At 39.4% G+C, this 12,671-nt stretch overlaps 1 protein-coding gene across 1 annotated transcript in view; it reads left to right on the top strand.

Annotated features, from left to right (window-relative positions):
* LOC125450680 (A disintegrin and metalloproteinase with thrombospondin motifs 19-like) overlaps positions 1 to 12,671 on the top strand; it is a 456,336-nt gene that overhangs the window by 268,762 nt on the left and 174,903 nt on the right. The window contains exons 14-15 of the mRNA XM_048526734.2: positions 750 to 877; positions 11,997 to 12,117. Of these exons, the coding sequence (XP_048382691.2) occupies positions 750 to 877; positions 11,997 to 12,117 (249 nt within the window). The remainder of the gene's footprint in view (positions 1 to 749; positions 878 to 11,996; positions 12,118 to 12,671) is intronic.

Here is a 12,671-nt window from a genome sequence, read left to right as displayed (position 1 = left end):
AACAATGAACCAGGAGCATAATTTCAGCCTGTAATCCTAAACTGGGAAAAATTACATTTTGGTAAAGTCACCAAAGTACCAGAGAGCATAGAGCTGCTTCATCATTAGAGATAGACAGCTGGTGGTGGAGGGTGACCATGCCCAGGCAAAGGGAAAAGTTGAGAGGGGATGATCTTAGGATTTTACCCTCTCCAGGACAATGCAAAATTTTGAAATGGTCAATGGGGGCGCATGCAGGAATTGTGATCGGAACTAAATGAAGGCAATTTAAACTCATGACTGAGCCCAGAAAGGGACCTGGAAACTCAATTTTTTTTTAACAGTTTATTGCATGAGCACTAGCAATCTTGTGGCACTTACATTTGAAGGCACAGTTGCAAGACAGAAACAGTTCAGGTGTAGAATCTGGAATTAGTAATAAATGGTGCAGTCCTTTCATTTTCGGTCTTTATGGAAATACTAGCCTGACAGAATTAAGTTAAAATGTCCTGATATCTTGATTTGAAAGAATTCCATTTTAGGAATTCGATTTTCAATTTCCAATGATGTCCATTTTTTAAAATATGGATATTTTTAGAAACTGATTGCGTCAGTAAAGGTATATTATATATCCTGAGAGTTCAATTGAAACCAACACAGGAACTGTCAAGTTGAGTGACCGGGAAATAGTCGTATAAATAAGGTTTGATTGTAAGACAGAAACTAAACTAATATATGATGTGTTTCATATTGTTTGATTTCCTGTTCAGAAAAGCCCTGTACACTGTTTTGTTCTCCTCTGGGGAAAGATCAACCAATACTGATCTCAGAGAAAGTCCTTGATGGAACGCCGTGTGGTCCACATGAGGCAGACATCTGTGCGAATGGCACATGCCAGGTATGTGCAACTGTTTCAACAAAGACCATTCACATTAAAAGTACAAACAAATGATTGTCCCTCTTTGGAACTTTGATACTACCATTTAACAAAGAAACACAGTGCTACTCTTCCTTTTTTGTTATTGTGCTCACAAGTAAGAAAAACATAAACAACACTCCTAGTTTCAGAGGCAAATGACTCATCTCTCTGAGTCACAAAAAACAACAAAACTCCAACCTAAAACACTGATTTGATGGTGGAGGGGTGCCAGTTAAATAGAGGCCCTGAATATACTTGCTCTTTCTAGTTGTTAAACTGTTGAAATTTCAAACTTAGAAATGAAGTCAAAGGAAAGAAAAATTATGTTTCTTTCATGGATCATCCATTCTGCCTTTAAAAATGTCCAGATAAGGACAGTCAGAAGTCATACATCACATCAGGCGACAAAGGAGCAATGCAATAAAGTGTAATATTTCTTGTTGCCAATGGTACTAATCCTATATTGAAATATTCTGCACAACAGTTTGAGTGGCCACAGGAATCATAATTGACTGTAAAGTTTATCAGACTTGGACCCAGATTTTTGTGGAGTTGGGCCAATAGCAAGATCCTTTAAACATGTCAGCAATGACCTGATTTTGAGACTCCTGCTACCATTTTTTGTACTTATGTGCTATTGAGAACAAGTAGGGTGCAGGTAAAATCACATGGAAAACCTAAGTATCTACAAATGCAGTTCCTAGATGCCCTTACTATGAATGCTTGGCTGGGTTCCAAGACACTCAGATGCATGAACATTGCAGGAATCCTGTCTGGATAATGGAATGGTGTGGTTACTTTATTTAAGTGGTATCTTTATATGAAGATAATTAGTTTCCCAAAACCTGAATAACTTGGTCAAAATTAAGACTTATAAAATGGCTAAAGCCTCAGATACTGATGTTCTGCTGTAATGTCTAGTCAATACTTACATTGGGTTGTAGGAACAGTAATTTCTTTCAAAGAAAATATTTGAATGTGAATGTGTACACATGGCTTATTGATTCTATGGAGATATTATGGAGAGCGTAAAGATCATACAAGGGACCTAGAAGCCATGGAGGTTTTCCTGGAGGAGGCAGTGTGGGTGGGTTGGGGAAGGCAAGGATGATGACTAAAGGGCCTAGCCAATTATTATCTTGTATGCATTATTTTTAATTGAACCTTGCTGAATTTTAAATGGTTGCAGTCAAACACAGCATGTTGACTGTTTCAGAAAGCTTCCAGCAATTACCAGAGCAAAAGTGAATTCATCACCTCTTGAAATGCCATATTCCTGCATTGTTCAGATATTCTAGCCAAGCCGATAGAGCAACATCAGAGAAAGTATCCATACCAACCAGTTCTGAACTAAGGGCCCATTATTTGCTTGACTTGATATCAACAACTCCACAGTTAGTTGCCGCAAAGCACAATGGACTGCATCCAGTTTTTGACTAAGTGCCAGTTGCTTTGAGGCTTTTCTGGAGGAATTCTCATCCCAGAGCCTACTGAAATTTCTCACCGTATCTTACCAAATGCATCTCATTAACAAACTACAGTGCCCTATTCATTCCAACCCCATTTTGACACCAACCATTCCCAGAACAACTAATTGTTCAGTGGATTTCTGCTGAAAGACCAATATCCCTTGCACATGCACCATCTTTGAACTTGGACAAGCACGATAAGCTTGGAGCTACACTGCATGGTTCTGACATTTACCTTGGATGTGGCAGGCTGTGAGTAATTGGCACCCCGCCTTGTGGCAGGAATTGGAGTTCCCACTGGACAAGGTGTAAACTGTGAGTGGAGGCCACAACATATGACCACAGCTGTCTGGTTCCTAGGTTGCCACCAGGGTCTATGCAGCCTCAGCTGCCTGGAAGAATCCTCAGCGCTGTAGGAAGAAAATCAATGAGCTTCTCTACTCCAGCTGCATAATTGCCACCATCTTTTCTCAAATACCTCACACTCACTCTATTTCTGCTACATCTACTCCCATCCAGGCTCGTAGCCCACACTGCCACAATTGTCTGTAACATAAATGTCACCCATCCTGCGTGCCCTCTGTTCTGCCTACTCACTTGCGCGAGACACTTACCCTGCTGCCTCAAAAGTAAGGCAGATGGTGGGCTGCAAAGCATTTAGTTCCTCACCCCTTACCCAGAATTTCTGATTCTGGCCTCTGGCTGACATGGATTATTCTGCCACGAGTAAAGACTGTCCTTCTTCATGACTGAGGACTGCTGTCAGCCAGGACACGCTTTCTGTCTGTACATCTGTCTGCACTAATCAGCAGGGCAAGACATGAGTAATATGAGTAATATAAGGAGGCAAAATGACAGGGATGTTGCGAGTACCCAGGCATGCTCAGAATGAGTGAGTGTGATAACAGGGAATAAAGACCCTGTAGATACAACTGGGTCCAGCCCTGAGCTGTGGGAGTGTGCCTGAAAATACAATGTCCTTCCTGCAGCATTATAATGATGGTTGTCAGTGCAGTTTGAGGTACGAAAGTATCCTATAAATGGATTAAGGTGAGCCCTGAGAGCTCTTGGAGGCTCACACATGTTGAATATCAGTGTCTGTGAGCTATGTGTAGCTAATGCTTGTGGAGTATGCCTGAGATATTGATGTCTGGTGCCCAAACTGATGGTGCTTGGAGCAAGTAGCAAGCTGAAGTTGCCAGATTCCTGCTTCAATGAACGGTTTGTTTGGTGTGTTTGATATAACGGGAAGCTGAATTTTAATGAGGTGAGAGAGATAATGGGAACTGCAGATGCTGGAGAATCCAAGATAACAAAGTTTGGAGCTGGATGAGCGCAGCAGGCCAAGCAGCATCTTAAGAGCACACAAGATATTGCTTGGCCTGCTGTGTTCATCCAGCGCCACACTTTGCTATCTTTTAATGAGGTGAGTTGGGCCATTAGTAAGATGCATCAGCAAGCCATATTCTTTGATAATTGGCGACACACTGCCTAACAAGAAACTCACCATTCCACTTGTAAAAGTTGGCTTCTCTCCAACTCTGCCACAAATCTCGCAAAAGCATGCATTACACTGATCCCAATAAGATTGCACCTAATATATTTTGACCAGGTAATCAAAACTCACTTCATCAGATGAGTGGCTAAATTGGGATCCTTAGTCACATGACTGACATTGTTAGCTTGTTTGAATTACCTTATACAGTTTTTGAATCCTTCCTCCATCTGCTCATAACACCAGAAGATTAAGCGGCTCAAATTGTAATTAATGTGTCTCTGTTCTTAATCCCTCCCAAAAATCTGGGTTCTGGTAAGAATCCTGTATTTTTCCTGCAAATTGAACCAATTCTCCAGTTAATATATGTAGCTCTTTCAACTATTACTTCACCCACATCAGAGACACAGCCACTAAAGGAATCAGCAATATGTAGTCACTTGCTGAACTCTAATTTACACGAACTGATTCCAATATCCTTTATTCTAATAATTTGTATGTTTTTTTCCTTTTGTCTTCCCTTTCTTTCTTGGATGTGTACATGTTTTGAACAAATTTCACAAGATTTTGAATGCAATGATAAGCCCAATTTTGTTTTCACTCTAAACAATTTGCAATGAGTCATTTTTAAAGAGAACTTTACAGTAGGGTTTTTGAAAACACAAACCAGTCTTCTTTTTAAACAAGGAAGAGAAAATTGAAAAGCACTGTCACAGGCAGAAAAAGAAAACAAGTAAAAAGGATTAGCTCACCTCTCGCTGTAATCTATAACACAGACTCTGTCCACAGACATACAAATTACTTCACCATCTTCATTATCTACTGTAGATGAATTATGCGTGAAGTTATCAACAAGGTGAATAGCACCATACAAATGTATCATCACTAGCGTCGCTAAAATGTATCATATCTCAAAGAAATTCTGTAAAACCTTATAAAAGAATGTAAAGAGAAACAGTAATTCGAGTATTGTGTCAAAAAACAACCTCAGTTGGTTCAAGGTCAGGATTTATAGGAATTATTTTCCAACTTAATTCTTCCAGCAGGAGACTTGTCCATCAGAATGTCAATCAGAAATAAAGACTTATACTGCACATGGTTTTCCAATCAATCATTTAAATGCCCACAAATCAGATGTAGCGTACACAAAATTTCTGAAGTACAAGAATACTCCCAGTGAGTAAAACACCTAGCCAAGAGCACAAGATCAGTCCATCAAACCCCTTCATCTTTCACTGGGAAACACATACTAATATTAGCAAACCTGGAATTTTAAATCCACTAAAAGTCAATTCACATAACTCATCCATCACCTAAATTTTCAGGATCTAAAATCAAATCCGAAGAGACAAAATCAAATTCAGATCAGTTACATTACACTAACTGACTGAACAAACAGTTTTTTTAACCAAGGATCATAAATCACAGATAACACAGTTGGATTTAAATCTAATTAAAACCATTTGGCATATGGATAGTCAAGTATTTTAACAAAAACTTTGAAAAAATTCTTGTGTGTATTTTCTTGTGTGATAGAAATTGACAGCTTTAAAAAAGCCACATTCAGCAAGATAACAATGATAACATTCAGTATAATTTCAGAAAAAATGATGTTTCAAAACATTGTCCAAACAAGTTTATTAGGAATTTTACAGCTGTCTGCTATAACAGCCACAGGTTGGATGTCCCTAAAATTGGCCCCAATCAAGTCAAATGCATTTTCGAGATGATCCAATCTCTTTAGAAAACTAGGCTTGTAAAAAGATATTGTAGGTTTACTCATAGCAAAGAGAATTCTCTTTATATAGCTAGCCTAACTGTGTTGAAAAGCTTACATTTGAAAGCAGATATTGCAATTATTGTTATAAATGCATATAACGTAAATTACACAGCAACTAATATCTGCATCAAAACAAGAAGTGTAAAGGATGTATTTATAGTTTTTGCACTACCTATCAGCTTTTTCTTATATTAGATCCTTATGTCCACCTTGAGGTGACTGAGCCATTTAATTCGCTCAGTATTCACAATATTATTACTTTACCAACTCACTTGGGATAGCTACTCAGCAATTGCACAGGAGAACAGATACTGGGTTAATTCGTAAAAGCTGTGTTTAAACTGATGTGTTCATATCATTTAGCTGCCATGCTAAATTGGTCAGGGAGTGACTCTTTTACCTACTGAGCTGCTTGTACGTACTTCAAAAAAAGGCAGGTTCTTTTTGGAGACTCTTTCTAAAGAAGGGTCCCGACCCGAAACATCAAATTTCGTGCTCCTCTGATACTGCATGGCCTGCTGTGCTCTTCTAGCTTCACACTGTGTTACTGTGTTATCTCAGGTTCTTTTTACAGCTTCATCACTTTCTTCACACATCAATAATGCTTTATCAGGGATTCTGTTACCCCAATAACTTTTTAACACATTTATTTTGACGGAAGATTTTTTTCTTTTCTCATTCATAGCCTTAGGCTAGACTGGCAAATAAAGGAGAATGGAAGGAAGGAGTAGGCCGTTTGGCTCTTCAAGTCTGTTCTGCCGTTGAGTGCGATCATGGCTGATCTGATTGTGTTCTCAGCTCTACTTTCTTATCTACTCTCTGAAACCCTTGACTTCTCAACAAAGCCAGAATTTTATTGCTTCTTTTATTTCTCAGTGAGAAGGTGGTGAACAAGCTTACTGGACAACTGCAATCCATGTAGTGAAATGACTCCAAGAATGCTGCTGCGAATGGCATTCCAGGGATTTGACCACCCACAGTGAAGGAATGGTGATAAATTTCCAAGACATGAATCTGTGTGATTCAGAGGAAACTTCCAAATGATTGTGAGCTCCCGGTCCCTGGTGGTGGAGGCCACAGGTTTGAGACAGGCTAGCAGGCTTCTTGACTTCTGTTGTAGACTCATTCAACCAGGCAAGAATTCCATTACACTCTTGATTTTTGCCTTTTAAATGTTGGGCAATCTTTGGGAAATTAGAAGATGAATTACTCACCACAAAATACCCAGCCTCAGGCCTGCATGTGATATTGATGGCTGATATAGTAGAGTTTCCAAATAATGGTAACTCACAAGATGTTGTAGGGTGACTTTGAAATGATAATACTGCTGATAGGCAACTAGGGTGTATTTTGTTGTTGGGAATGGTCATTTCCCGACTGTTTTGTGATCCAAATTTTACTTTAGACTTATTGGTCAGGCTTGGATATTATCCAGAACTTCTCACAGAGAGTTGCAAGTCATGCTGAACACTTACAATGATTGTGACCTGGAACCAAAAGCTGTGGCAATATTTGTAGTTACTGTAAAATGCTTGGGAAATATAATTGTTGTTAAAATATGTCTGAAAGAACTTTTAAGAATTGAGAATAGAAGCGTTCAATTGTTAGCTTTTGATAGGAAGAAATTCTAATCTGTGGGATCTGGTAATTCTTGACCTGGAAGCAGTATGAAGAGAATTGAAGATTAAAAATGTAAAGGTTGTTTGGCAAAAACTAAAAGGTAGGGGAGAGACGAAAAAAAGGGGTTCATGTGGATTCACTGCATTACATTTGATAGCAGATCAGAATTGGGAATGTTCTAAAAGAAGTGCACCAAAAAAAGGAAGACAACATGTTCAGAAAAAGATTTTGTATCTAGGCTGCTTCTTACATTGAATCAGCTCAATCCTTAAAGAAAAAGGAATGGAAATTTGCTTCAAAGGACTGTGAGACTGAAACTGGGCCTGTAGGTGGATTAGGCTGCATACTAATGCTATAAACAGTTCTTTATTGTATCTACTAAATCTTGTAGAATTTGTCATTTCCGTTGACTGTGATATGTATGTTAATTCATGTTTAATTTGCATTGATTCTTATTTATGTCAAAGTAAACTGACAAGAAGTGAGATTTTGTTGGTAATCTCATAAATTTTGTTGACTCTGTTGACTCTGACTCCAGCATCTGCAGTTCTTGCTATCTCTAGGTGAAGGTGAGGGCAGGATAGAAATTGGAAGCAAAATTGATCATTTTTTGCAATTCCGCAAGAGAGAGGGAAGCAATACTGATGATGTCATCAATGTACAGGAGAAAGAGTCAAGGGTGGTGAATCAAGAACTAACTGTGGATTAAACTCTTCCCTGTACAAAGGGTTATCTTAGTGAGTGAATAAGTTGAAATGTTGTAACAAATTGTTATAGTGCAGATTGACAGAGTCTCGGCCTATGTGTCACTTTTCTCCACATTACCCTATCGCTGAAATCTTACACCTTGGAAGTTTATCCTTTCACTTTTTCCTTCCACCTGTCTAGGCTAGTATCAAGCTTTCAATTTTTTTTCCTTTTGCAAGTCTCTTGCATTTTAAAATTCTCAATAAAGGAACAACTACATTATAATTCCAAGTTAAACTTAACAGCAAAATAGCCTGTGAATTTCTTTCTTGATTTGGTCCAGAAAAGGTCATTGTGTAAGATGATAAATGCTAGCGTACATCTTGAAAAGCCACAAAATAGCAAACTTTTGAGGTTTGGAAGCATTTGAAACTGTTCACAGGTGATGTCATATAGATAATAGCAGAACTAAATAAAGTGTTCAGTGTGTTAGGGACAATTAGATGAACGTTTAGTAGGTAATATTACTTCCTCATAGTAAGTAGATGATCTGAGATAAGTATATGAGATTACCAAAACTAAATGGTGTGTAAATGGAGTACATTGAACAACAGTGCTTCATAAAAAAAAGCCATTTTGTTCATTGCTCTAACAGTTGTCACATATAGCATGTTTTAACAAGGTGATAAGGAAGGATTATTATACAGGTTACAGTATTAAAATTTCTTAAGTACCGTCAGAGAATCTACATTCTTATTCAAATAAGTAAGTCAGGTATGCTTTAAAGTACAAACCTCAACTCAGAATTTGCAATGAAAGTTTCAGAGCATTTTTCTATGACTGTAAATTGAATGTTATAATTTACAGGACCTTTACATTTGTACAGAGATTGAGCTTATGCTTATAATGCAGCCACAGGCCAGAGTTTATCAGAAAGTAAGTGAGTGGAGCTGTGCATATTGTCTGCTCCCACTTGGTCCCAGTTTCCTGTTTCAATTCTACGATGGCTGACCAATGAACAAGTGGCATCTAAACAGCAGAGATTTGCTGAGCAGGCTCGGAGGCAGCGATGGTGCAAATTCAACAGCAGATTAAATCTTCAACTCTGTAGTCCTGCCACATTTAGTTGTGGATGGTAGATGACAACTAAACTACCCACTGGAGAAAGTTCTGTGGACATCCTCATCATCAATAGTAGGAGAGCCCAGTTCTTCAGTAAAAATGACAATATCAAAGCTTTGCAACAGCCTTCATCTAAAAGTACCGAGTGGATGTGTAAAGATTAGGTAGCGTTCCCAACTTGTATGTGCAACTTGGCAAGACACTGGAAGAGATCTAGACCAAGTGTGCTGTGATCACCCTCATCTGAGCATGTACCATGTTTGATTGAGAGATTGATGATTCTACTGAGGAAACTGATCCAATGCAAGAGATTTGAGATAGATATTTTAGACCTGCAACCCCTTCAATGACCACAGGTAGACATTGTCAGTACAAGAGGGAGCCAAGGCAACAGCTGTATTCACTAGTTCCTCATTCATCACCCCAGCAAGCAGGGGCAACCAACTGGCCTACACCTTGGTGGATAAAGAGCAGCTGCCTGCATTTGAGGTCTTCGGTCCAGACATTTCCAATAGTGATTGATTGCTCCTCCCCTCTGCCAGTTTCATCCACATTGTAGAATGCTGAACTGGCAGTGGAGGTTTGGAATAATCTGGATGAAGGAACTGAGGGCATTGTTGCTACGCTTGCAGATGACCCAAAGATAGGTGGAGGGACAAGTAGAGTGGAGGGGATTAGGAAGCTCCTCTTGTTTTCTTACTACCCAGACTCTACTGGTCACCTTGTGGCCATCATCAATGTCTTGTTCTTTCTCTGGTCATGAATGGACTCATCAACTGGGCATGCAATGTGGATCCTCCATGTCTTCACCCACAAGCTTTCTCTGCATTACCAATATATACCACACAAGCCAATGATAATGACCCAGAATACACAATCTGGGGCCTACTGCAATGTGCCAGCAAAGTGGCTGAATTAAAAATATTTCAAGTTGGATAGACTGAGGGTTCTCTCTCTAGTTGCACTGGATGCAGGACTCATATTGTATCTCTCTCTTTGCTTGAGAATGTGGATGGCTGATAGACATCATGAGCCACATCATTAATGGATGGCCCTTGTCTCCCATTGACAAGCCTTTAAAATCAAAACATTTACAGCTGGTGGATTAAACATTTACAAAAGAAAACTCTTATTTATGGTGATATACACATTTCATTTACATCAATAAAGCTGCAACAAGTTGCTTCTCTTGAGTCAAAGAATATTTTTCAATGCAAGGTGTAATGACTGTAACAAGGTCAGCCAGGTGGACCACATAGAAAATGAGTGTTCTGATTACGGCTGTTAATCTGGTCCAATCAGGGAGCCCTGGCTGACAGATATAAACAGGAGTGTTAGAAGTTCTGCTCACTCTGAGAGCTGGCTCTGAGGGTATTGGACCAGTGTCAAGGGCATTCCATGTGTAAATAAAGGGTGACTTGATGATGGGATGCTGGTCTCTGTGGAGCTATTTTGTAGGGAAACAAAGGAAATTATTCCCTTGTAAAGCATTGGTTTTTGTACTGCTTTATGCAAAAATTTAAAATTGTAATTAAGGTCAAAATCAGTTGACACCAGGTTATAGTCCAATAGGTTTATTTGAAAGTACAAATTAAACAAATAAGTTGCAGCAGAAACTTGAACAATTACTTTGTCTTGGAAAGCTAATGCATTTTAAGTGCCATTTGCTCTCAGATTGACAATGGCACCAAAAGGGAAATCCTTTACCCAAGGTGCCTAGCTATCTCCATTCCCTTATGGGAAGATTTGCATTTTGTTGCACATAAATAGACTTTGGTTTGTTGTTTGAATGATTAATGTTTGTGCAGGTTTCACCCTACCCTTACAGTTGATTGTTGTGAGATATACAATGCAATGCACATTCTCAAAGTGCAATCTGGAAGCAGAATCTAGAGGCTGTGGGAGCCATCTTTCCAAACATGGCCTTTGCCAAAACTGGTTGCTGCCAATCGAGTAAAGAGTTTCACAGCTTGCAAGCTTGAGTACTTCAGGATTTTAGAAATAGGACGGTATATAGTGCAAGCCTAATCATCATAAATTTGGGCAAAGCTCCCACAAAACACTTGTCTGTTTGTGCAAATATATTGCGGTTTGGCTTTGGGAAGGACAAGGAAGTTGGCATCCCTTTACCCAGGTTCACTTCACAGCTGAAGGAAGCATGCAGCATCATGATGAATATAAAGGTCTGATCACCCACTAACCCGATGCATGATGACGGAACCATAGCCTCTATTTCTCTAACAATTAATTTTCCACAGGATGTGGGTGTCACTGGATAGGCCAGCATTTATTTCCCATCCCTAATTGCCCTTATGATGGTCCAGTGGTAGTGAGCCACTGGCCTGAACACTGACTGCAGTCTGTATTGAGTAGATAACATCAAAGTGCTGGTAGGAAGGGAGTTTGCAAGTTTTGAGCATGGATATGCAAGAAGTGTGGAGGAGGGTCCAAACCAGATTGGTATGTGGCTTGGCGGAGAACTTGCAAGTGTGGTTTCACCAGTCATCTACTGCCCTTGCCCTTCTTGATGGTTGAACTTGAGATTGGATGGAGCATTGGTGAGTTCTCAGAGCATATCTTGTAGATGGTACACACTGATGCCACTGTGAGTCAGTGATGCTGGGAGTGAATTTTAATGTGGATGGGGTCCCAGTCAAGTGGGATGCTTTGTCCTGGACGATGTTCAGTTTCTTGAGTGTTGTTAGAGCTGCACTCAACCTAGCAAGTGGGAAATATTCCATCACATTCCTAACTTGTATCTTATAGGTGGTGGATGGCAATTTTAATTATTTGCCCAATTGGCCTAACTGGTCATCAATGTTTAGTTCCTCCTTAAGTATTCTCAACAACCTAATATGTAATGAACTTAATAAAACAATTGCAGGTAATTCAGCAAAAAATATCTTTTTTTAAAATTTTCTACAGAAAATTGGCTGTGATGGCATGTTAGATTCCTCAGCCAGAGAAGATCATTGTGGAGTGTGCAATGGGAATGGAAAATCATGTAAAGTTATAAAAGGAGACTTTAATCACACAAGAGGGGCAGGTACGTCCTTTTATTCTGTGGAAGTAACTTTTTTTGTAGACTATCGAATGACATGCTACTGCTGTGAATATACATAATGTACAAGATCTCTGTGCAAGTATTGTAGCAAATTCTGAAACTGTGTATCATAAATAGACTGTCAATTTTCCACATCTCAACCACAACTAACAACAGCCTGCATTTCTATAAAGCCTCTCTAACAGTAAAATGACCCAAGGGGCTTCACAGGAGGGTAATCTGTCAAAAAGTGACACCATCCAAAAAGAAGGAACATTACACAAGTGGACAGATGAGTGTCATAAAAAAGGCAGAGTCAGGGAGGAAGAAGGATAAAACTTGGGAGCTCAGAAAGCATGGCTGGTGAAGATGAGAAGCATGAAGTAAGGAGGCAGGTATTGGAGGAACGTACAGTTCTGGGGGGGTAGAAGAAGTTACTGAGGTAAAAATGGACAAGAAGAAATTAGAACACAAGGACGAGAATTTTAAAATCAAAGCCATTACTGATGGAGAAAGATAAGTGCTGCGGGGCTGGGACAGCTGGGCTAGTGTGAGTT

The sequence above is a fragment of the Stegostoma tigrinum genome, chromosome 3 (assembly GCF_030684315.1).
Source record: "Stegostoma tigrinum isolate sSteTig4 chromosome 3, sSteTig4.hap1, whole genome shotgun sequence".
In the NCBI taxonomy this organism is placed as follows: Eukaryota; Metazoa; Chordata; class Chondrichthyes; order Orectolobiformes; family Stegostomatidae; genus Stegostoma; species Stegostoma tigrinum.
Note: the sequence above shows the minus strand (reverse complement) of the source record. Positions and strands in the feature narration are given on the sequence as shown.